The following is a 24570-nucleotide window of genomic DNA, read 5'->3' as shown; positions in this document are numbered from 1 at the left end:
CTGATCATAATACTTACATAACTGGGTCAAACATATTTCGAATCTTTAAACATGGTGTCAAACTATTTGGTGGTGAATTTCTTCTATCTAAATGAAATGCTACAAAAAACAAATTAGTGTTACTATTTGTCACTGTTCCATTTAGTTCATTCAAAACATATTCATTGCATGCTTTTCCTAGGAGCCAGACCCCTGGATATTAAGGTAAATCAAAGAGAGACAATCATTGCTATCACAGAGTCTGCAGTTTAGTGGGTGAGACAGATGAGAAACCGTGTCAAAAAAACCCGTTATTGTGGCAAATCTTAAGAAAGAAGAATACAGGAAGCTGTGAAAGTAACTTAGGTAGTCTGGAAGTATAACACTTGAGGAAGTAAAATTTATGCTGGGACCCAAAAAGTAATAAAAGTAGACAGAATGAAGAGAAGTATAAAGGGCATTTCAAGCAAATGTGATAGCTTATATACAGCCCCAGGCAAGAAGGAGCTCAGTGCAGTCAAGTGACTGAAAGACAGCCACTGTAGCTAGAGCAGGAACAATAGAAAGATAAACCTTAACAGGGACAGGTCAGATTATTGAGAACCATGAAGATCACACTAAAGTGTTTAAACATTGCCGTAAGACCAATAGGAAGTCACTCAAGTTTTTTTTAAGGAGAGGAATAATATGATGAGATCTATCTTTTAAAATTATAATTTTTAAAAGTAGACTGTTATGTGGAAAATCGATTAGGTGGAAACAAAAGCGAATGCAAGGAGACCAGTTAGAAAGTTACCATAGTTGTTTAAGAGAAAGAGGATACTAACGTGGGTAAGATAGGCCAGCAATGCAGATGGAAATAAGTAGACAGACTCAGGACATACGGAGTAGATTTGACACGACTTGTTTAAAAACTATACATGGGAGGTAAGGAAGAGATTAAGGATGACCCCCAGGTTTATGGCAGAACCAACTGAGAAGGGGTATCATTAATTAGACCAAGAACACCGGGGGAAGAGGTCCGTTTGGCAAGAGAAGTTACTGAATTCATGCACATGTTCAATTTGTGGTGTCCATATCCTAGTAGTAGGTGGTATACAGGTGGGTATAAAACTCTGAAAACCATAGGACTTAATTCAAGATATAAATCGTGAGATCATCTAGGAAGACAGGTAGAATGAGAAAAGACACTGGCCTTGAGAAACTCCAACACTTTAGAGGTCCAGGAAAAGAAGAAAATTTGGAAAAGAAGATTGAACAAATGGTCAGAAGTAGCAGGAAAACTAGTAGAAAGTGGCATCCCCAAAACCAAACAGAGAAAGTTCTAAAGCAGGCTCAATTGTTAACACTGTTAAGTAAAATAAGGACAGAAAAGAAAAATGTCCAATGGGTTTAGCAATATGAATGTCTGAGAGCTGTTTCCATGGAATGTCAGGGATGGAAAACAGATTAGAATCAGCTGAAGAATAAATGGGAAGTGAAAAAGTAAAAACAGTGAGTACAGTAAACTAATGCTATGTGGCTGTGAATGGGTAGAGACAGAGTGATAGCTACAGAACAGTGTAGACTCTAACAATGTGTGTTAAAGATGAGAGAGACTATATAGCATGTTTAAGTGCTGATGAAAAGGTCCAGGAGAGGCAGGGGTTTAGAACACAGTGAGAGAAGATGCTTGAGAAGACTGGAGGGAATGGAACCCTCAGGGCTTAGATCCCCTTCCCTATAGAGGGAAGGGCTCAGGTCTTTGTTAAGTGAGAGAACTCTTCAAATGCAATAGGCGGTGAGGGTGAGTGTGGATTCTGGCAATTTTACTGAGTTGGTGGTAGAACGCTGAGGCAGGGACTATGTGATTGCTTCTATTCGAGTCATCAACTGAAAGGAGAGAAAGGCAAAGGTTTGACAAGATGGAAAGAAATCTAAAATTGTTACTGAGCAGAGCAGGAAAGTGAAGTGACCTGGTAAAATATTTTAAGAACATGAAAGTCAGGTAGTGCTGAAGGCCCAACTGAGGTTGATTATTTATGACATACCAGTCTGCAAAACTGTATGACTTTTTCCCCGCTGTGCTCAGCTACCTGCACATAGACAAAACAGTTTCATCCTTGGTTGGAATTTACCAGGCTAAGAGGGATAGGTGATGACTTAAGGGTACTAGCAAGAAAAGGATTGGAATGATGGGTTGTGGAAACTAAGATGGACAGGAAAAGAAATAAAGCCAGGAGGAAGACTGAAAAACTGGAAAAAGTAGGTATATCAAAGAATTGGAGAGTATGGGAAGTTTAAAACAAAAAACAAAACAAACAAATATATATATAAAGCAAGAAAGTTGAAAGGATGAGTTTATGGCTAAAGACCAGAGTGTATCAATGGATTAAATAAGTGATGGGGATCAAGGAGGGCACCTGTTGTGATGAGCACCAGGTGTCGTATGTAAGTGATGAATCACTAAATTCTACACCTGAAGCTGATATTACACTGCATGTTAACTAAAGGGAATTTAAATAAAAACTTGTAAGAAAAAAATAAATTAATGAAAGATTTCAGAAGTATCTAGTGAAAAGAAATGTCTGGGGTGTGAATGTCCTACAAGTGCTTGATAAGGGGTGGGGGAAAGGCCACTGTACATGAAAAATCTTTGCCAAACCCCAGATCAAGAAAGCCTATGAACCTTCCAGCACCACCTAGACTTCTCTGGCAGAGTGTATAGGAGGTATTCTTGATGACCTTTCAGTTGTAGGCCATCTGACTTCCTTGAAATTCCAATACTGGCCTGGGCCAGCAGGGAATGAACCAGAGAAAATGGAAGCATTAATACCATCTTATCCTAGTCTAGACCCAAGTTTCCACAAAATAGCTCTGGGAGAAGCTATTCCTGGTCAATTCTAGTCACAAAGTAATCATGAAGATCCAAGTGATTTTTAAGATATATGCTTTGTCTCCCTAACTAAATTGTAATCACCTCCTGGTACAAGCAGAGAGATAGTGGTTACCAAATGATACATTTCAAATACCTCAAGAATTATGTTTGGATCCTTCAAATGAATGCTATTTATTCTGAAGGCTCCATCTGCTGGAAACATAAATAATTCTCTCCAGCAGGTATGGTTTGATTTTTAACTAGTGCTTTAAAATATCATTAGAGATACTACTGCTATGTAAGAATCCAATCTATACTTAACAATCCTTTAGGAAGAGAACCAAAAATTCAATAAGGTTCATTAAGTAACAATTACTTGGAAAAAATACTATGAAATGACAACAGCTTATAGTGGGAGTGAATTCAAAAGACTACTATAATTACCAACCCTCCAGCCATGTACCTTTTAATTAAACCACAGTATTCATAAAAGGATAAACATTAAGCCTGTTAATAAGTTAAACTATCTTTTTACATAAACCACCACCAAACTGCCCCACCCCCACTCTATAGCACTACTTAAAGTACATCTGTGTTCAGATACATTTAAGTGAAAGCAAAATTTAGTTTATGTATTAATATCTTCAATAAGATAAGTCAGTCATTTAAATTATACTTAGACTACACATTTAATGGCATAAAATATAATATTAAAACGAAATTCTTTCTTTATTAGGGCTATATGTTCTTAAGTGAGATGATACAGGTAATTATCATTAAGAAGTATCCCACCAACTTCTCATTATTCAGCTTCTGTAACAAATTCTTTTATGATCAAATTCTCTTGAACTCAAATCTCTCTTGCTAGGAGTCTATCAACTTTTATCATCACAACCCTCCAAAAAATTTGAATGGATATACTTAAGCAAATGGCTACTAGGTTCTACCCCAAGATTTTCTGCCTTCAGAATAACAATCTCAGCCATTATATTTTTTTTCTATTTGCTAACTAAGCAACAGGCATATTATTTTACTCTCAATCCCTTTCAAGGGATTACTTGACTTGTAACTGTCAAGTAAAGAGAGATTGAGTTTATAAGTCTTTACATTGTGCATTTAGAAGTATTCAAATTAAGATAGCTCAGTATTTGGCATATAGTTTATAAACATATACTACACCAGAAGAACCCTGATGAAACAAAGTAGCAGGACATTTTAAAACTATTCTATCAATTCAAGTTGAGTTTTACAACTAATATAACTGACCTAAAGTTGTCTTATATCACACTTATGCAGTCTTTTCCTATCTAAAGAAAATGATAAAATGAAAATAGTTTGAGGTTTTAAATTCTAGATATAGAGCATCCAATTCAACGCACTTAAGAATCTGTCATTCCCCCCTACTAACTTATAAGAACTTGGATTATCTAGGTCAAGAAACTGTCTTTAGATTCATCTTGAAAATCTCATATTTTAAAAATGCAACTAAAAGGGCACCAAGGTGGCTCAGTTGGTTAAGCATCTGACTCTTGATTTCAGCTCAGATCATGATCTCACAGTTTGTGAGTGTGAGCCCCCCATGGGGCTCTGCGCTGACTGTATGAAGCCTGTTTGGGATTTTCTTTCTCTCTCTCTCTCTCTCTCTCTCTCTCTCTCTCTCTCTCCGCCCATCCCCTACTCATGCTGTCTCTCTCTCAAAATAAATAAACTTCAAATAAGTAAACAAAATAAAAATAAGACAACTATAATAAATTCACATGAACAAAATAATGGCCTTTTCTAGAACATCACATGCATACATAAGCACCAACTGCTAGCTACATGAAGAAATTAGACTGAGAATTCGTAACCATTACAACAGGCACTAAGGTAATCTGATCTGACTGGCTTTGCATTCTGTTTTCATTTCATAAGACCCTTCCGCAGACACCTTTTAAAACAAAAAGTTTATTGTTTAGTGTCATCTTTGGCATCATCAAAGCATCGTTTTTATGCCATGATTATTGAAGACTATCATTATTATTATTATGATTCAAGCTCTTTAACAGTGAAAATTAGAGAACAGAGTGATTGGATTTTTTTTTCAATATCAAAACAACTTAACTTTCTCATAAATACTGTGTTTAGCAAACATTGATAAATATACTTTTATCCAACAAGGAGATTTAAAGAAACTCAACTCACGACTAGTTTTGAAATGCACATTAAACCAACAAGATTTAATTTTTGCAACTAACCATCCAAAAATTCAAGTGAGGTAACAGTCATCACTAATAGAGGTTTGGGTACCTAAGGCAACCAATCACCAGACTCTCCTATATATTTACATATACCTGTTTTTGTAGCTATGCAAGCCTTAAGAACAATATGGAAAGATAGCCACAAAAGCTACTTGGCACAAGGGATATGCAAGTAGAGGAGTCTTAATAAAAAAGAGGGAGGCAGGCAAAACTCAGAAAAGAGAGCAGTTAAAAAGTTATGTTTCACTTATATATGTTTTATACATATGTAAAACAGAAATTATGTCTTATCTGCATAAAAATTAGGGGAAAAGAATATAGTTAGATCTACAATACTAAGTTGCTGTAAGTGAAAAAGGAAAAACTCAAAGTAATGTATATAGTGTTCTATTATAGTAAAGATAAACCACTTATGTTTATATTTGCAAGGAGGAAAGTAGAAGTATATAAAGAAGCTAACACGAATTCCTTCTATGGGATGAAACTGCAAAGGAAGCGTTGCCTTCATGTATCTTTCAATGGTACTATTTTCCTTTAAACATGTATTGAAGAGGGCATCTTTTGGGATGAGCACTGGGTGTTGTATGGAAACCAATTTGACAATAAATTTCATATATTTAAAAAAAATTAAATTAAATTAAAAGTAAATAAACATGTAACACTTTTACATGCTGAAAAAATTAGAAAAACTGATGTTTATTTCTGTTGTTGTTTAAAAATACATACCTTGACCTTGCCATACTTTAGAAGGTATTACTAATATTTTGTCACAGGAGGCAGAAGGCTGGATCCAGCGCCAAACTAGAAAATCTGTACCACCTATTCTTCGTGTCTCTGTGCGAACTCTAGACTCATTAGCAGCAAGGAAGTCAACAGCTCTATCCCAGACTTTCTTCATCTTTTTCCTATCATGTGAACAAAATGACAAATGTACTATCATCTTGGCTTGTCACCTTTTTCAAGTATTAGTAATTGGTTATTGTAATTTTCAAGTATTAGATAATGGTTATTATTAACTCTGATTTTTCTGATCGCTGCTTATGAAGTTTTTTTCAAAAAAGATTTAGATGCTTGAAGCTCATCTCAGATTTACTGAATGTCAATCTCCAGAGGTAGAACATAAGCATCAGTAATTTTTCCCCCCAAAGTCCACTGATGATTCTGAGGTGTTGCTAACAGTGAAGAATGCTGCTTTAGGATATGGAATCATCTTTTATTTTCAAGAAGTTATTATGTAGTATTTTTATTTAAAAAGCTTCATTAACAACAAAATATTTAAGGCATTATTAGTAAAACATCACTGGCTATTGTCTATCTCTGTTTCTTTATCAAGATGAAATTAACGGAAATAAGGTGAAAACTGACAACAAAGAATCAAAAATGTATAGAAGTGATAATGATTTGGAAATCCAGTTGTCTATCAGGCCACTCAAAATTAGGAGGACAAGACAGGGAATTTAGAAAAAAAGGAGAGTTTAAAGTACAAAAGTAAAGCAGGTCTACTTGAAAAGGGCCCCAACTCTCAATATAATTATCACGATTTCAGAAGATACCAACATTCAGATCTACTTTGACTCACAAGATTTTGAACACACCTGTCATGAGGCTGTATTAAGGAATCTTGCACATGTGGAATAGGCATGTAAGGTTGTAAGTCTTTATTTTCCTGGCAAGCTTCATTATGACTTCGTAAAACATCTGAAAATAAACAAATTTACAAATGAATCAATGGACATCACGTTGTAATTTTTCACATGACTACTCTAGAAATAGTTTCGATCTTTTCAAATACTTATACCTATTATCTTCACCACCATATCATACATCTGTCTTGTTTCCTCTTCTTCTTTTGTCCAGCGATATTTCATGTAATGCAGAACGACACAAACCATCACTACACCTGCAATATTTACATATTTTGTGTTTTAAATATTGTGGTCAGTGGCATTCAATTAAGTCACTGCAATCTGAAGTTATTGGTCTAATCGTTAAATCTGATGTTAACAAAACACAGCAAAGAAAGAGAACTCTTAGGACAGTTTCTACAGTAATTATTTTAACTGCTATAATGGTATAATGGAATGGGCCTTCAAAACAGTGGACTGAATTAGCTACATAATTACTATTACATAGACCAATTTGTTAAACATTTTCCTGAGTTTCACTTAATCTCTCTAGAAAAACTCTCTCTTCCATTATGTTGACAACTCAACATTTAAATTCTATTTTTTTTAAAAACAATGTAACCACATCTCACAAACTTTTTCCTTTGCCACATTAAGCTATTAGAAAAGTGAGTTTTCTAAGACTGTAAATATACTACACCTGACTTTAAGTAAATTATTTTTAAAGGACTTGAACAGAAAAAAGAAAAAAATAAGTATCTTCTAAATTCCTATAAACGGGGAGCCTGGGTGGCTCAGTCGGTTAAGTGTCCAACTCCTGATTTCAGCTCAGATCATGATCTCATGATTCGTGAGATTGAGCCTGGAGTTGGGCTCCACGCTGGCAGCAGGAAGACTGCTTGGGATTCTCTCCCTTTCTCTCTGTCCCTCCCCTGCTCACTCACTCTCAAAAATAAACCTAGAAAAATAAGTTCCTATAATCAATCAAAACAGTCATAGAAAATCCAGGAATCCAAGGTAAATGATATTTTTTTAAATCAAAAAGAATTTTAATGAACTTAATTTATAATATTTTATTATTTAAAAAATAAGCAGGGCGCCTGGGTGGCTCAGTCGGTTAAGCGTCCGACTTTGGCTCAGGTCACGATCTCGCGGTATGTGAGTTCGAGCCCCGCGTCGGGCTCTGTGCTGACTGCTCAGAGCCTGGAGCCTGTTTCAGATTCTGTGTCTCCCTCTCTCTCTGACCCTCCCCTGGTCATGCTCTGTCTCTGTCTCAAAAATAAATAAACGTTAAAAAAAATAAAAAATTAAAAAAATTAAAAATAAAAAATAAAAAATAGGCTTAATTTTTAAATTTTCCTGTTCTATTTTCTTAAGATTTCTGTTTATGCACCATACTTGCTTTTCCTGACATTCTTATAAAGTTTTATTCCAACTTCCCTTATAATACTGATTTCTAAGTCCTTAGATTAATACTGACAATATGTATAAAAAAAGTCACTGTTATTATACCTTAATGAAGACTTCTCGATGTGATTTATAACGGGAACTACCACAGAAGTAAATTCTCAACTGGTAAAATACAGACACAAAAATTCTACACTATCATGTATCTTCTTTCTCACCCCAACAACTTACCTAAGCATAACAACAATAACCTGTGGGTGACAGTAATAAAAGCACGTCGAAAACGACACCAGAAAGACATCTGTGGTCTTGTGGACTGTAAAAACTGCACATCAGTTATATTTTTCAATTGCTCCTCGGGGCCATAACCAACACACCTATTTAAAAATAATTAAGGAGACTTTAGAGCCAAAATCACTACTTATACTACAAAATGGCCAAAGTGGAAATTAAATCCTTTACCTTATTCCAACATCTTTTCCATTTTTTAAAATCCACTTCAAAGAAATATTAAATATATCTTCATATTCAGGGCCTAAATCCTAATAAGAAAAATGGAGAAAATAACTAACTATTCTTAGTCATTTACATTCTTTTGACTCTGTATAAGCTATACTATAAATACCATACTTTCATTTTTATATAACACTTGAAACTATATTACATAACAAAAATGTATTATTCATTACAGAAAAACAAAAGGAGAAAAAAAAAGTCACAATTTCCCCACCATCCTAAGATAAGCAGTATTAATATTTTTTTATGTTTTCTTTTTGGTTCTTTCACATTTACAGATTTGGAGGATTTTTTTTTTTTAAAGTAATTTGTCTTTTAAGTATCACTGTGGTAAGAGTGGATGAGCTAATTTTTTTATGGAATACTATTTTTAGATGAACAAATGGCAAACTATTCAGAGTTGGCTGTTTCACTGACATTTTCTCAACAAATGAATGAAGCAGGCCTGTCAACTCAAGAAAAACAGTTGACTTTGTTACCAATGATGACATTCAAGCTTTCATGTCAAAAGCAAAATCTGGAAAAAGTTGCATCCATTACTATAAGCTTGACACCCTTGCAGTACTTAAAGACCTTTGCAATGAGACTGGTGTAATATTAATGAATGCGACTTTGGGGTATGGCATAATGAAAGGTGTCAAACACTGGGAAGATCTGCATAACCTACAAACCAGTATTTTCCAAATGACCAATGCAGGAGTCGTAAAGTCTTGCACAGGTAAAGGATCTATCTGTTCTACGTGTAACCTAGAAAAAGGACTATAGAGACAGAGTAAACAAAAATCACCGATATGGTTTCACATTGCACACTGCAACTAATCTTTAAGAAACTACTACTTAGACTTTTGGTACAGTATCAAAGAAGAGTATCTACAATTATCTGGAAAGAGTATTAAAATACTTTTCCCTGTTTTGACTACATATCTATATGAGGCTAGATTTTCTTGACATACTTCAACCAAAACATCACAATAGACTGAACACAGAAGCAGATACGAAAATCCAGTATAGTTTTATTAAGCTACACATTAAAGATTATAGAGATTTGCACACATGCAAAACAATGCCACTATCACTAAATGTTTTTATTTTGAATAAATTAGTTATTTTTCATAAAAATACATTGTTAAATGTTAACATGTAATAAGTTCATTATTCTTAAAAGAGTAAGTAAATTTAATTTTTTTGCTTAAATTTCTAATAAGGTAAATATATATCTAAATCTATCTATGTATATATATCCCACAGACAAAAGCCACATAGGGTCCTCAGTAATTTGAGGACTGCAAAAGGGTCATGAAACACCATAAAGTTTAAGAACTGCTGTGCATAGGTATATTATGTATTTTTTAATTAAAATAATGTGGTATCACATTATATGTACTGTTTATTCCACTTGCTTTTATCACAAAATGAAGTATTATTGTGTCAATATCACCAAACATGGAACGACCCTATTTTTTTCCAGCAACATAGTGTTCTAGTCTATGGCTGGTTATTTTATACTTTAATCAACCTCTTATTAATGAACATTTAGAGTGTTACCGATTATTTTAATGTATCAAATAACACTATAATAAATACCCTTGAAAATTCTTCCATTCAATAAATATTTATTGAGGGTCCACTATGTGCCAGGTACTGTGCTAAAACCCAGAGAGATAGCACTAAGCAAAACAGTCAAACTTCCTTGTTCATGGAGCTTATATTCTATTCAATATATTTTATGTACTTTTTGAAGTGCAAAGAATGAACTTCTAAAAACAGCAGTAAAAAGACATTTTTTTTAGAAAGTTTTTTTTTTTTAAGTTTATTTTGAGAGAGAGTGCGAGAGAGCACAGGGGAGGCAGAGAAAGGGAGAGACAAAATCACAAGCAGGCTCCATGCTGTCAGAGAGGAGCCTGATATGGGGCTCGAATTCACAAACCATGAGAACATGACCCGAGCTGTAATCAAGAGTCGGACACTTAACCGTCTGAACCACTGAGATGCCCCAAGAAGTCATTTTTAAAAACATTTTAAAAAGAATTTTGTAAGTAATAGCTGTTGCATTTTATCAACAGATTCTTTAATAGCATTGGAAATTAAGGTTTACATTTGATCAGTACAATTTACTTCCTGATATGAAACTGGCGAGTTTTTTTTAATGTATCAAATCTGAAAATACAGAAAGCTTTATGAAGCAGAACAAATCTTACTAGGCATCATTACTTATGCGTAACTACTACCAGGATGTTTTTAGATGGTAAAGAGAAATACAAACTACCTGTTATTGAAAAAAAAAAGTGTAATCTTTCATCATTCTTTATAAATATCAAAAAATTTGTAGCCAATGTAAGTATAATAGCTGACAAATGGTTTATAGATGAGATCACTTCAAGGTAATACTATGAATTTGGAGATGATCATTAAGAGCTAAATAGCTAATGCTTAAAGTAAGACAACATGCAATTAAATATAACTATAAAAATTTTACTTATGAATAACGACTAAAAAAATTTTTCAGTGATTTTTAGGCATTACTATTGCTTTAAAATGTCATACAATAAAATTATACTAAAATAATTTCAGTCAATTACGGTTTTAATTGTTATAATTACACTGCTAGAAATCACCTGGTGTATAACTAAAAATCAAAACTCATATTCATTTGCTCTAAAATTAGAGAAGAAAAAAAAACTGATGAAGGAACATCAAGAGAACTTAATTTCAGTTTATACTGCATCAATCAGGATTTAAAAAGCACAAGCTATAGAGGGCCTTGAAAATCCATAAAGCAGGATTAATATGGGTTATCCATGGAGTTGGAGACATTGCACTCATTGTAATGTGTAGGGTTTTTTTTTTTAAGTTTTTATTTTAATTACAGTTAGTTAACAATGTAATATTAGTTTCAGGTGTATAATACAAGGATTCAAATTTCCATACATCACCCAGTGCTCATCACAAGTGCACTCCTTAATCCCCATCACCTATTTCACCCACCTCCCCAATCCACCTCCCCTCTGGTAACCATCAATTTGTTCTCTACAGTTAAGAGTCTGTTTCTTGGTTTGTCTCTTTCATATTCCCCTCTGTTCATTTGTTTTGTTTCTTAAATTCCACGTATGAGTGAAATTATATGGTACTTGTCTGTGACAAACATTTCATTTAGCATTATTTAGCATTATATATAATTCCACATCCATTATGTTGTTGCAAATGGCAAGATTTCATTCTTCATTCCATTACACACACACACACACACACACACACACAAAATCTGTATGTATATGTGTGTGTGTGTGTGTGTGTGTGTGTGTGTGTGTGTGTGTGTATTTCCCATTTTATCTATTTATCAATCGATGGACACTTAGGCTGTTACCATAATTTGGCTATTGTAAATAATGCTGCTATAAACACAGGGATACCTGTATCCCTCTGAATTAGTGTCTCTATATTCTTTGGGTAAATACTCAGTAATGAGACTGCTGGATTACAGGGTAGTTCTATTCTTAACTTTTTGAAGAACCCCATACTGCTTTTCACAGTGGCTACACCAGTTTTCATTCCCACCAACAATGCAAAAGGGTTCCTTTTTCTCCATATCCTTGCCAACACGTGTTTCTTGTGTTGTTGACTTTGGCCATTCTGACAGGTGTAAGGTGATATTTCACTGTAGTTTTCATCTGTTATTTTTCTGATAATGAATGATGTTTAGCATTTTTCATGTGTCTGTTGGCCATCAAATGTCTTCTTTGGAAAAATGTCTGTTCATGTCTTCTGCCCAGTTTTTAACTGAATTATTTGGTTTTGGGGTGTTGAGTCTTAGAAGTTCTTCATATATTTTGGATACTAATCCTTTATCACATATGTTATTTGCAAATATCTCCTCCCATTCTGTAGGATGCCTTGTAGTTTTGTTGATTGTTTTCCTTTACTTGCAGAAGTTTTTCATTTTGATGTGGTCTCAATAGTCTATGCTATGCTCGCTACAAGTGCAGCTACCATCTGTCACCATACAATACCACTATAATACCACTGACTATGTTCCCTAGGCTGTGCCCCTCAACCCTACAACTTATTCATCACTTCATAATTGGAAGCCTGAACCTCCCACACTCCTTCACTCATTCTGCCTATCCTCCTACCCACCTCCCATCTAACAACCACCAGTTTGTTCTCTATTTATGGGTCTGTTTCTGTTTTATTCATTCATTTTTTAGATTCCACATACAAATGAAATCATAAGACATGGGTATTTTTAAAAATCAATGAAATACACATTTTGCATTTTCCTGTGTTTATATGTTCTTCGGCCTATATTACAACAATATGCAAGATATAATGACATTTTTGCTTTATTACATAGAACTTTGAAGGCTAGACTATACATGTAAGTTTCAAATAACGTAAAAACAAATTTCCAAGTTTATTAGCTGTATATTTTAAACATAAGAATTTTAGAAGGCTGAAGATATTATAAGTAGCATTACTGCCTTCATTAATTATCATTAAAAATGAACATAATGGTTCAAATTAACAAGAACACCTACTCTAATAAGCTAATTATATGCAGGAACAAAGAACTTAAAACTTTTAGTTATAAAATAATAAGGGTAAGAAAGGATATCTGTGGTTATTTTCCCATTTTGTTTTCCTTTCCCACGTTAATACTACTTACTATCTGGAATACAGTAAAACCATTCCCTTTATGAATACACATTTTCAAAAAAACAATTGATAATTTATTTAAAATCTCATTAAAGATGTAATAGAGTATTAAGGTCTAAAACAGGTCATTACTTCCACAAACGTTCTATATAGTATACAGAGTTCTACAGTATTATAAAGTAGAATTTTTGAAGATATAAAAGATGAATTTACTTTCTGGCTTATGCCAGTTAAACAGCTTAGGCTAACATCATAGTATACATAGCATCTTCCTGATTTTAAGAGTAGAAAATATTTTATTATTCATTTTTTGTAGCCACCTAAAAAGCTATAAGGTAGGGGCAGGCCAACCTTTTCTGTAAAGGACCAAAGAGTTAAGTATTTCAAGCTTTGTAACTGTATACACTTCTGGTCTCTGTCACATATATTCTAAGCAACCTTTAAAAAATGTTGTATAACCCCAACTAGTAGGCCATACAGAAATAGGCCCCCAGGCTATAGTTTGTCAACCCCTGAGGTGAAGCACACTTGTATCATAAAATGCTCGTTTTCTAATCACTGACACAAATAAAGAGAAAACTAAATTTTTCATTTTTAAAGCAGGTCAATTACTATCATTACTATCTACTTATAGGCAACAGCTCAGTCAACATACCGCTGACTGCTTCATTTAAATGTTTCTAAATTCAAAGCATACTTTCCGAAATCTATAACAAATCTATTTTAACATACCATGTGTGAGCACACACACATCCATGACTCCCAATTCCAAATTTACCTTATTCTCGAAATAACTGGCAAATGTGTATTTTTATTAAAACCCATATCAGGTCTTTGAACTTAGATTACAGTTTCAAAGTATAGAATACTGTTTCATGTAAAAGGCTCAGGTCATTAAATAAAGCTAGAAAGCATCAGTAAGGAGGGAAAAAGATGCTGATACAGGGAGAAGTCAAATAATGATTAAAAACCTACTGGGTAGCTCACAAATGGATAATTTACATGGTACTAATAACTTACTGTGGCTTCCCAGTTAGTGAATATTCTGGTTGTGACATGACACACGCCATACATGTTACCCTTTAAATTAATTAAAACAGGACCCACGGGAACCAAAACAAGAGTAAATATGATTTAACTCTTGATGATTCACCTCCAGGAATAACAGAAAGAACATGGTCCTTAACATCAAGCAGGCCTGGGATCAGATCATGACTCCACAATTGACTAGCTGTACATATAACCCCAAGTAGAGACAAGAGAAAGTAGGTTATCTGTGCCGATGTATCTATTTTGATCACTTCTTCAGATCTTAGCCCTCATTCAGGGTCAGTCTCTTGCCCACTCAAAAGATGGAGCTAGCGGTTATGAACCCAGTCCTTCCATCTAAAAGGCAGAACAGTACAGTGAGAAGAGCAAGCACTTTGATTCTATTCCCAGCTCCACTACTTAATAGCTGGATGATATAATCATTAAACCCCTCTGGGCTTTAGTTTCTTTATGAAGTGGATTTGACACCACCTACCTCGCTAGGTTACTGTGAAGTCAGAGATACTAACAAAGTCCCAGGATAAATTGTACTTGATAAATTGTAATCATCAAGAAACGTATCCCTCATTCCAGTTCTCGAAAAACTTATTTTTCACCAGAGACATAATTACATTAACAGTGATTAGCATTCCAAGATAGGACATAAAATTTGGCACATTTACAGCTATCTTCTTTCTTACTATTTTCCTCACAAATCTTAAACATATTCATTGTGTTGAAGTCTAAAAATGTTTTGCAAATGAACTACAAAATGAACCACCATTCATTACATCATTCAGTTGGAAAGTTATCACACTAAACTCCCACCATTTAACTTGAAAACAAGTCGGTCCTTTCATGAAAATATATAATGCTATGTATTTCCTAAATGTTCCACCAGAGGGACCTCTTTACTTCTCACAAATCAAAACAAGCTTCCATCCTCAAAAATGATGAATAAAAAACTCAAGAGAAACACTGGGGGAGTTAGAAAAACAGTGCTTAAATTATTTAAATTAACTGTGAGGTTTATTTACAAATCCTTTAAAAGAGAAAGTAGGAGAAATAAAATAAGGATGGAATGTGAAGAATCAAATTCAAGAAGATAAAAAACAGTTTACTGAGGCTTACTTACTCACTCATTTTACTCTACCAAACATTTACTAATATTGTGCTTAAAATGCACTGGCAGTTGGGGGAAAATCAGTTTATACTCATCGGATTTCTATGCATCCTTTGGCCCATTTACTCCTGAATGCAAAAACTTGTGTTCCTCATGAAGTCATAGTACAAATACACGAAATGTACAACAGATCTCTCTCTCTCCATAAGCAGAAAGCCTACAGTATAGGTATTATGATCATGGTTTTTGACACCAGCTTTGTAGTGAGGGTCTTCCATATTTATGCTACAACTTGGGCAAAATAAAGTGAAATCACCAATTTTGACTAGAATGTGCTAAAATGATCACTCCAAATTAGAAAGCAATTTGGCAACATATATCAAAAACATTAACAAAAGCTCACACTCCTTAACAACTAGTTTCCTTTCGAGGACTATTTCCCAAGGAAATAATCAGAAAATCAAATACTACATGCAAAGATTAAAGTGCTTTTGTAATACTGAAAAACCACAAACCAATACAATGCAATACAATCATGTAAAGAAATATTACCCAGTGACAAAAAGAAATAGTTTTCAAAAACCTGAACAAGGACATGGAAAAATGTTCATAATAATTTTAAGGAAAAAATATACAAACGTTTGCAATATGAAGTATTTATACAATTTATGGTGAGGGGCCCCTGGGTGGCTCAGTCAGTTGAGCATCCAACTTTGGTTCAGGTCATGATCTCATGGTTTGTGGGTTCAAGTCCTGCGTTGGGCTCTGTGCTGACAGCTGGGAGCCTGGAGCCTGCTTCGGATTCTGTGTCTCCCTCTCTCTCTGCCCCTCCCCCCTCATGCTCTGTCTCTCTCACAAAATTTTAAAAAATTTTTAAATAAAATAAAATTTATAGTGGTACTAATTTTATGGAAGAAAACATAAGAAAAGGCTAGAGAAAAATGAACCAAAAATAAGTGGTTAACCTTAGGTGGTGAATTTGAAATGTTTTTCTCCTTTTTTTCCCTATTAGTTAAATCATGCGCATGAGTTAATGTTACATTGGAAAAAAAAACAACAACAACAACATTATTAAAAGTAGTACTTAAAAGCTTTTATCCAGACCTTAAAATTTTATTTGGGGGGGGGGGGGGGGGGAGTTTCTGTTTAATGCTTTTTTTTTTTTGAAGTGGCAGTCCAAACTCCATCTTTGGTGGTGACAAGCCAAACCAGGTTTCACAGCATTTGAAAACACAAAGTAACTGCACTTAACTAATTAAGGCTGGAACTAATTCAAAATCTTTTGTAAAAACGTACATTAGAAATTCTACTGAAGGAAAACAAAAAGCAAAACCCAATCTAAACATAAAATTCCAGGGAAAAGATACAAAAATCTTTTAAGACTGGAGTTCATTAATCTCAATTTTTTTAACTCAGTTCTCAGGCAGTTCTCAACTCAACTCACGCATGGGTACAACCAGTAATTCCTCTGCTGCCAGCCTTTAACAGAAATAGTCTCTCATGCCCTACTGCTGCCTGGCTTAGATTCCGACTTGTCCCAACCCTGGCTCTGTGTCCCTTCTTTTTACCTTATCTTATTGCTGACCCACAGCTACAATCAAATGGGGGTGAGCAGAGAGGAAGATCGTTAATCATCCTTCCAGATCAACCCCTGCCTCTTCCACAGCTCCAGCATAAATACTAGTCAAGTCCTATCCTTTCAAATAGAGTATTAAGGAGCTTTTAAGAGTCTCGAGACTCTCCTGTAATGTCAATTAATCTTGTTGTAGGCATTTATGACCAACCATAACACATATCTGTGCCATTACCTCTCTAAGAGATTTGACTAAGAAAAAAAGAGAGGAAAAAAAGAGAACAAAAAAGCAGGAAAGAAGCACTGGTTGGGATCAGATTTTCCCAATGCTAGAAGTAAAAACACTTTCAACTATCTCATAAAGAATGACTTGCTTTGGCACAAAAACAGACACTCAGATCAATGGAACAGAATAGAGAAGCCAGAAATGGACCCACAAATGTATGGACAACTAATCTTTGACAAAGTAGGAAAAAAATATCCAATGGAATAAAGACAGTCTCTTCAGCAAGTGGTGCTGGGAAAACTGGACAGCAACATGCAGAAGAATGAACCTGGAGCACTTTCTTACACCATACACAAAAATAAACTCAAAATGCATGAAAGACCTAAAGATAAGAGAGGAAGCCATCAAAATCCTCGAGGAGAAGGCAGGCAAAAACTTCTGTGACCTTGGCTGCAGCAACTTCTTTTTTTTTTTTTTTTTCTCTGCCTTCTGTATTTTTTTTTTTAATTTTTTTTTTCAACGTTTTTAATTTATTTTTGGGACAGAGAGAGACAGAGCATGAATGGGGGAGGGGCAGAGAGAGAGGGAGACACAGAATCGGAAACAGGCTCCAGGCTCCGAGCCATCGGCCCAGAGCCTGACGCGGGGCTCGAACTCACGGACAGCCCAGAGCCTGACACGGGGCTCGAACTCACGGACCGCGAGATCGTGACCTGGCTGAAGTCGGACGCTTAACCGACTGCGCCACCCAGGCGCCCCAGCAACTTCTTACTCAACATGTCTCCGGAGGCAAGGGAATTAAAAGCAAAAAAAACTATTGGGACCTCATCAAAATAAAAAGCTTCTGCACAGTGAAGGAAACAATCAGCAAAACTAAAAGGTAACCAATGGAATGGGAAAATATATTTGCAAACAACATATCAGATAAAGGGTTAGTATCCAAAAATCTATAAAGAACTTACCCAACTCAACACCCAAAAAACAAATAATCCAGTGAAGAAATGGGCAAAAGACATGAATAGACACTTCTCCAAAGAAGACATCCAGATGGCCAACCGACACATGAAAAAATGCTCAACATCACTCATCATCAGGGAAATACAAATCAAAACCACAGTGAGATACACCTCACACCTGTCAGAATGGCTAACATTAACAACTCAGGCAACAACAGATGTTGGCGAGGATGCAGGGAGAGAGAGGATCTCTTTTGCACTGCTGGTGGGAATGCAAACTGGTGCAGCCACTCTGGAAAACAGTATGGAGGTTCCTCAAAAAATTAAAAATAGAACTACCCTATGACCCAGTAATTTCACTACTAGGTATTTATCCAAGGGATACAGGTAGGCTGTTTCAAAGGAACACATGCACCCCAATGTTTATAGCAGCACTATCAACAATAGCCAAAGTGTGGAAAGAGCCCAAATGTCCACTGATGGATGAATGGATAAAGAGGATGTGGTATATGTATGTGTGTGTGTATATATATACAATGATACAATGGAGTACCACTTGGCAATCAAAAAGAATGAAATCTTGCCATTTGCAAGATCCATTTCCACGTGGATGGAACTAGAGGGTATTATGCTAAGCAAAATTAGTCAGAGAAAGACAAATATCATATGACTTCACTCATATGAGGACTTTAAGACACAGAACAGATGAATGTAAGGGAAGGGAAGCAAAAATAATGTAAAAACAGGGAGGGGAAGAAAACAGAAGAGACTCTTAAATATGGAGAACAAACAGAGGGTTACTGGAGGGGTTGTGGGAGGGGGGATGGGCTAAATGGGTAAGGGGCACTAAGGAATCTACTCCTGAAATCATTGTTGCACTATATGTTAACTAATTTGGATGTAAATTAAAAAATAAAATTTAAAAAAATTAAAAAAAATTACTTGCTTGCTCTGGATTCCCACATGCTATACCCTCTTCCAGGAATATTCTATTCTGTGTCCCTGTAGCCTACTGTATCCAATCCCTTCTTTGCTCCCACCCCCACAATCCATTTAGCAATTCTTCCATCCCTAAGACAGAGCCCCATAATCATAACTCTTTCTAATTTAAGATCTTTGATTCTTTAAGCTCCTGATTCTTTAGGTATCCAATCTATGAGCTATTTATTACACTCTGCACAAATCTGTCTGTCATCAGTGTTCCTATCTAGGTCAAAATTGAAAATGAAGACAAGAACAAGGTAGGTTGAGAGATAAATCCTGTAGCATGTTTTTAGAAACCTCTCTCCAGAGTGACCCAAATTTAGTTAGTTAAGAAACACAGAAAAAGAAATAAAATTTACTGGGAACTACTATACCATCAGGCACTGACTACATATTTTATATTCAGTCTCCCAAAAACTCTTACAGGAATTAATAACCGCCCCACTTTCAAACTAAGAAACAGATACAGAAAAACAATGGGACTTTACCAGGACACACAGCTACTATGTGGCAGGGCCAGAATATGAACCCATACCTAATCTCCAATAGATCATACTGTCTTAACATCTTTTGAGTATCTACATATAAGTCATGAATTAAGCTAAAAACAGCTCACATTTCTTTTTTAATTTTTTTAACTGTTTATTTTTGAGAGAGAGAGAGAGAGAGAGAGAGAGAGAGAGAACAAGCAGGGGAGGGGCAGAGAGAGAGGGACACACAGAATCCGAAGCAGGCTCCAGGCTCTGAGCTGTCAGCACAGAACCCGACGTGGGGCTCGAACTCACGGACTGAGAGTTCATGACCTGAGCCAAAGCTGAACACTTAACCAACTGAGCCACGCAGGCACATCTCTCTTTTTTATAAGCATATCACGGGAAACTCACTACAACCTTGCTGAAAGCCTTACAACTATACTATATTCTAAATTAAACTATACTATATTCTAAATTAAGGGGGGGGGGGGCAGTGACATCAGCAAGACAAAATAGGAAGTCCGAGACCATTGTTTCCCCATGGAGAAACAAATTCAACAATATACAGACCAATTCCCTTTGTAAGAAATGCAGAAACCAGTTGAGGCTCCTGCACCTCCAAACAAGTGTGAAACTAGCAGCATGGAAGCCAGTAACAAAATCGGTAGCACTCACCAGAGCCCCAGCCCATGGCACAACGTGGTACGACCAGAGGAAAATTTGCAACTCCTGGCTTATCCGTGAGGAGGGGAAGAAAAGACTGAAATATATCTCTAATGTTCAGACTTTTCCAGGGGCTACCAGAAGGACTGGTTTCTGTCTTTCCTGAATCTAAGTACTGAGAGGTAAAAGCACCAGGTTGGAGGCAGCTGAGAACAAAAGCAATGCTATGAACTAGCACCTACTCACTCACCATTGTCTTCCACAGCTCAGTGCAGAACGAGTGGGAGAACACCCCAAATTTCTGGTTTCCCCCTGAGGAAACAAAGAGTTGGAGCAGGTATCCACTGTTCCAGGTTCTCAGGAAGCTGTATCACCTGTCTCAGAGCACTGAGGACACCTGACATAGTCTAAACACCTGGGCGTTGCTGGGGGTTGCTGCGAACAAACAAGTGCTGGACAGCTTGCTGCTGCTCCAGAAGCCCCACAATACGGCAGACAGACGCCAGAGGGAGCAAGAGATTACAAACTCCTGAAAAAAGAAACCTGCAAAACCTCTCTAGATGGGAATTTAAACCCAAAAATCCAGAGAAGATACATACACAGAAAAGGTGTGAGAGGACCCCAGAATCTCTATCTGAGTTCATTGGTGAAGGTCTTCCTCTTCGTGAAGGCAGGCTCTAACAACTAGGAGGTACAGCTCTGTCTTCAAAGGGAGAGATCCTGGGGCACCTGGGTTGGGGCTCAGTCAGTTAAGCATCCTAGTCCTAACGTCGCCTCAGGTCATAATCCCAGGGTCATGGGATCAAGCCCTGCACTGGGCTCCACACTGAGCATGGAGCCTGCTTAAGATATTCTCTCTCTTGGGGCACCTGGGTGGCTCAGTCGGTTAAGCGGCCGACTTCAGCTCAGGTCATGATCTCGTGGTCCGTGAGGGCTGTGAGTTCGAGCCCCGCATCGGGCTCTGTGCTGACAGCTCAGAGCCTGGAGCCTGTTTCAGATTCTGTGTCTCCCTCTCTCTGACCCTCCCCTGTTCATGCTCTGTCTCTCTCTGTCTCAAAAATAAATAAATGTTAAAAAAAATAGTTAAAAAAAAAAAAAGATATTCTCTCTCTCTCTCTTTTCTTTCTTTCTCTCTCTCTTTCTCCCCCCGTGACCTCTTCCCCTCTCCCATCTCATGCATGTACTCACTCTCTTTCTAAAAAAAAATAAAAATAAAAACAAATTCAAATGCATAGATCCAAACACAAAATAATGAGGCACATGAAGGAAATAATAACACTGGGCTCGAATAAAGGAACAAAATAAATCTCCCAAAAACTGACCCTAAAGGAGCGAAGGTATATGAATTACCTGACAAAAATTTCAAAATAATGGTGATAAAGATGGTCAACAAACCCAGGAAAACAACACATGAATAAAATGAGAATATCAATAAAGAGAGAAAAAAATCAAAAACAAATGAACAGATTTGGGAGCTGAAGAATATCATAACCAAATCAAAAAATTCACTAGATGAGTTCAACATCAGACTTAATCAAGCAGAAGAATCAAGGAACTCGAAGACAAGCCATTTGCCATTATCCAGTCAGAGGAACAAAAAGAAAAAATAATGAAGAATGTAAGAAGCTTAAAAATCTTAATGGGACATTACCATTCAGACCAATATATGCATTATGGAAGTCCCAAAAAGGAGGAGAGAAAAGGGCAGGAAGCTTATATGAAGAACTAATGACCGCAGACTTCCCAAATCTGGGGAAGGAAATGGATATTCAGATTCGAGAAGCCCAACAGCTTTTATAGCAAAGTGGTACTAAGAGGGAAGTTTATAGTGACATAACAGCTACATTAAAAAAGATCTCAATAAACAACCTCAAGGAACTAGAAAAAGAACAAACTAAGCCCAAAGTTAGCAAAAGGAAATATTAAAGAGTAAAAATAAGTAAAATACAGAATAGAAAAAAAGAAGTGTTACTTTTTTTAAAAGATCAGCAAAATTGACAAATCCTTTAAAAAGAAAGAAAACTCAAATAAAATCAGAAATAAGAGAGAGGATATTAAGTCTGATGTCATAGAAATACAAAGGATGTAAGAGACTACTATGAACAATAGCCAACAAATTAGTTAACCAGAAAAAAATACACAAATGCCTACAAACATATAACCTATCAAGACTGAATCACAAAGAAACAGAAACTCTGAACAGACTTATAACTGGTTAGGACATTGAATCGGTAATCAAAAACCTCTCAAACAAGAAGAGTCCAGGACTCAGTGGCTTCACTGGAGATTTCTACCAAACATTATTAATGCTTCTCAAATTCTTCCAAAACACTGAAGAGAAGGAACACTTCTATTCACTCATTTTATGCGGTCAGCATTATTCTTAACAGCACATTAAGAGGAACATACACCGTGACCAAGTAGGATTTATTCCTGGAATGCAAGGATGGTCCAAAATACAAAAACCAGTCAATGTGATACACATGAACAGAATGAAGGATAAAAATTACATGATCATCTCAACAGACACAGAAAGAGCATTTGACAAAATCAATACCTTTTCATGATTAAAAACACTCAACAAAGGGATACCTAGGTGGCTCAATTAATTAAACATCCGACTCTTGATTCCAGCTCAGATCATGATCTCATGGTCGTGAGATCAAGCCCATCAGTTTCTGTGCTGTACGTGGAGCCTGCTTAAGATTCTCTCTCCCTCTCTCTCCCCCACCCTGCCCTGTGCACTCTCTCTCTCTCTCTCTCTCTCAAAATAAACATTAAAAAAACAAACAAACACTCAACAAACTAGGAATAGAAGCAAATTATCTCAATATAATAAAGGTCATATATGAAAAGCACACAGCTAATATCATACTCAACACTGAACAACTGGAAGTTTTTCTTTGGAGACAGGAACAAGGCCAGGATAAGGATGTCTACTGTTGTCATTTCTATTCAATACATAGTACTAGAAGTCCTAGTTACAGCAATTAGGTAAGAAAATGAAATAAAAGGCATCCAAACTGGAAAGAAAGAAGAAAAATTATCTCTGTTCACAGATAACATCTTATATACCCTGCAGATAGCTCTCTCTCTCGTCCCCACTCACACAATAAGCAAATTCAGCAAAGTTGCAGGATAAAAAAATAAACATACAAAAACAGTTGCATTTCTAGACACTAAAAATGAACAATCAGAAAAGGAAATTAAGAAAATCCTATTTAAAATAGTATCAAAAAGCACAGGAGATGAAAGACTTCTACACTGAAAACTATAAACACTGCTAAAAGAAATACAAGACACAAATAAATGGAAAGACATCCCATGCCCATGGACTAAAAGACCCAATATTGTTAAAATAACCATGTTACCCCAAGTGTTTTACAGATAGATTCAATGCAATCCCTATCAAAATCCCAACAGCATTTTCTCAGAAATAGAAAAAATCCTAAAATTTATATGGAGACACAAAGAACCACAAATAGCCAAAACAACTTTGAGCAAGAGCAAAGGTGGAAGCCTCCTGGTTCATGACTTCAAAACATACTACAAAACTGTAGTATTCAGAAGAGTATAGTACTGACATGAAGACAGACATATAGACCAATGGAAGAAAAGAGAGAAATAAACTCACACATAATTGATCTTCAACAAGGGTGCTAAGAACACACAATGGGGAAAGGACTGTCTCTTCAAAAAATGCTGTTGAGAAAACTGGATTTCCTCAGGCAAATGAATCAAATTGGACCCTTATCTCACACTATACACAAAAATCAACTCAAAATGAATTAAAGACTTAAATATAAGACATGAAAAGATAAAACTCTAAGAGGAAAACACAGAGGAAAAGCTTTATGACATTGGTCTTGGCAATGATTTTCTGGATATGGCATCAAAAAGCACAGGTAACAGCAGCAGCAACAACAGAAAAACACAGACAAGTGAAACTGTATCAAACTAAACAGCTTCTGCAAACAAAGGAAATAATGAAAAGAGTGAAAAGACAACCTATGGAATGAAAGACAATATTTCCAAACCATATCCAAAATAAAGAAATGACTCCTACACCTCAATAACAAAATCAAATAACCTGATTTAAAAATGGGTAAAGTATGTGAATAAACATTTTTCCAAAGAAGACAAACAAATGTCCAACAGGTATAAGAAAAGATGTTTGACATCACTAATCATCAGGGAAATGCAAATAAAAACTATAGTGAGATATCACCTTGTACCTATGAGGATGGCCATTATTAAAATAAGAAA

At 35.8% G+C, this 24570-nt stretch overlaps 1 protein-coding gene across 1 annotated transcript in view; it reads right to left on the bottom strand.

The window, feature by feature from the left end:
* LEMD3 (LEM domain containing 3) overlaps positions 1 to 24570 on the bottom strand; it is a 65522-nt gene that overhangs the window by 4253 nt on the left and 36699 nt on the right. Inside the window, exons 5-10 of the mRNA XM_060657050.2 lie at positions 8571 to 8650; positions 8340 to 8485; positions 6875 to 6976; positions 6672 to 6774; positions 5803 to 5981; positions 18 to 99 (exon numbers count right to left, since the gene is read on the bottom strand). Of these exons, the coding sequence (XP_060513033.1) occupies positions 18 to 99; positions 5803 to 5981; positions 6672 to 6774; positions 6875 to 6976; positions 8340 to 8485; positions 8571 to 8650 (692 nt within the window). The remainder of the gene's footprint in view (positions 1 to 17; positions 100 to 5802; positions 5982 to 6671; positions 6775 to 6874; positions 6977 to 8339; positions 8486 to 8570; positions 8651 to 24570) is intronic.

Source organism: Panthera onca, chromosome B4, assembly GCF_046562875.1.
Source record: "Panthera onca isolate mPanOnc1 chromosome B4, mPanOnc1 haplotype 2, whole genome shotgun sequence".
NCBI classification, from domain to species: domain Eukaryota; kingdom Metazoa; phylum Chordata; class Mammalia; order Carnivora; family Felidae; genus Panthera; species Panthera onca.
Note: the sequence above shows the minus strand (reverse complement) of the source record. Positions and strands in the feature narration are given on the sequence as shown.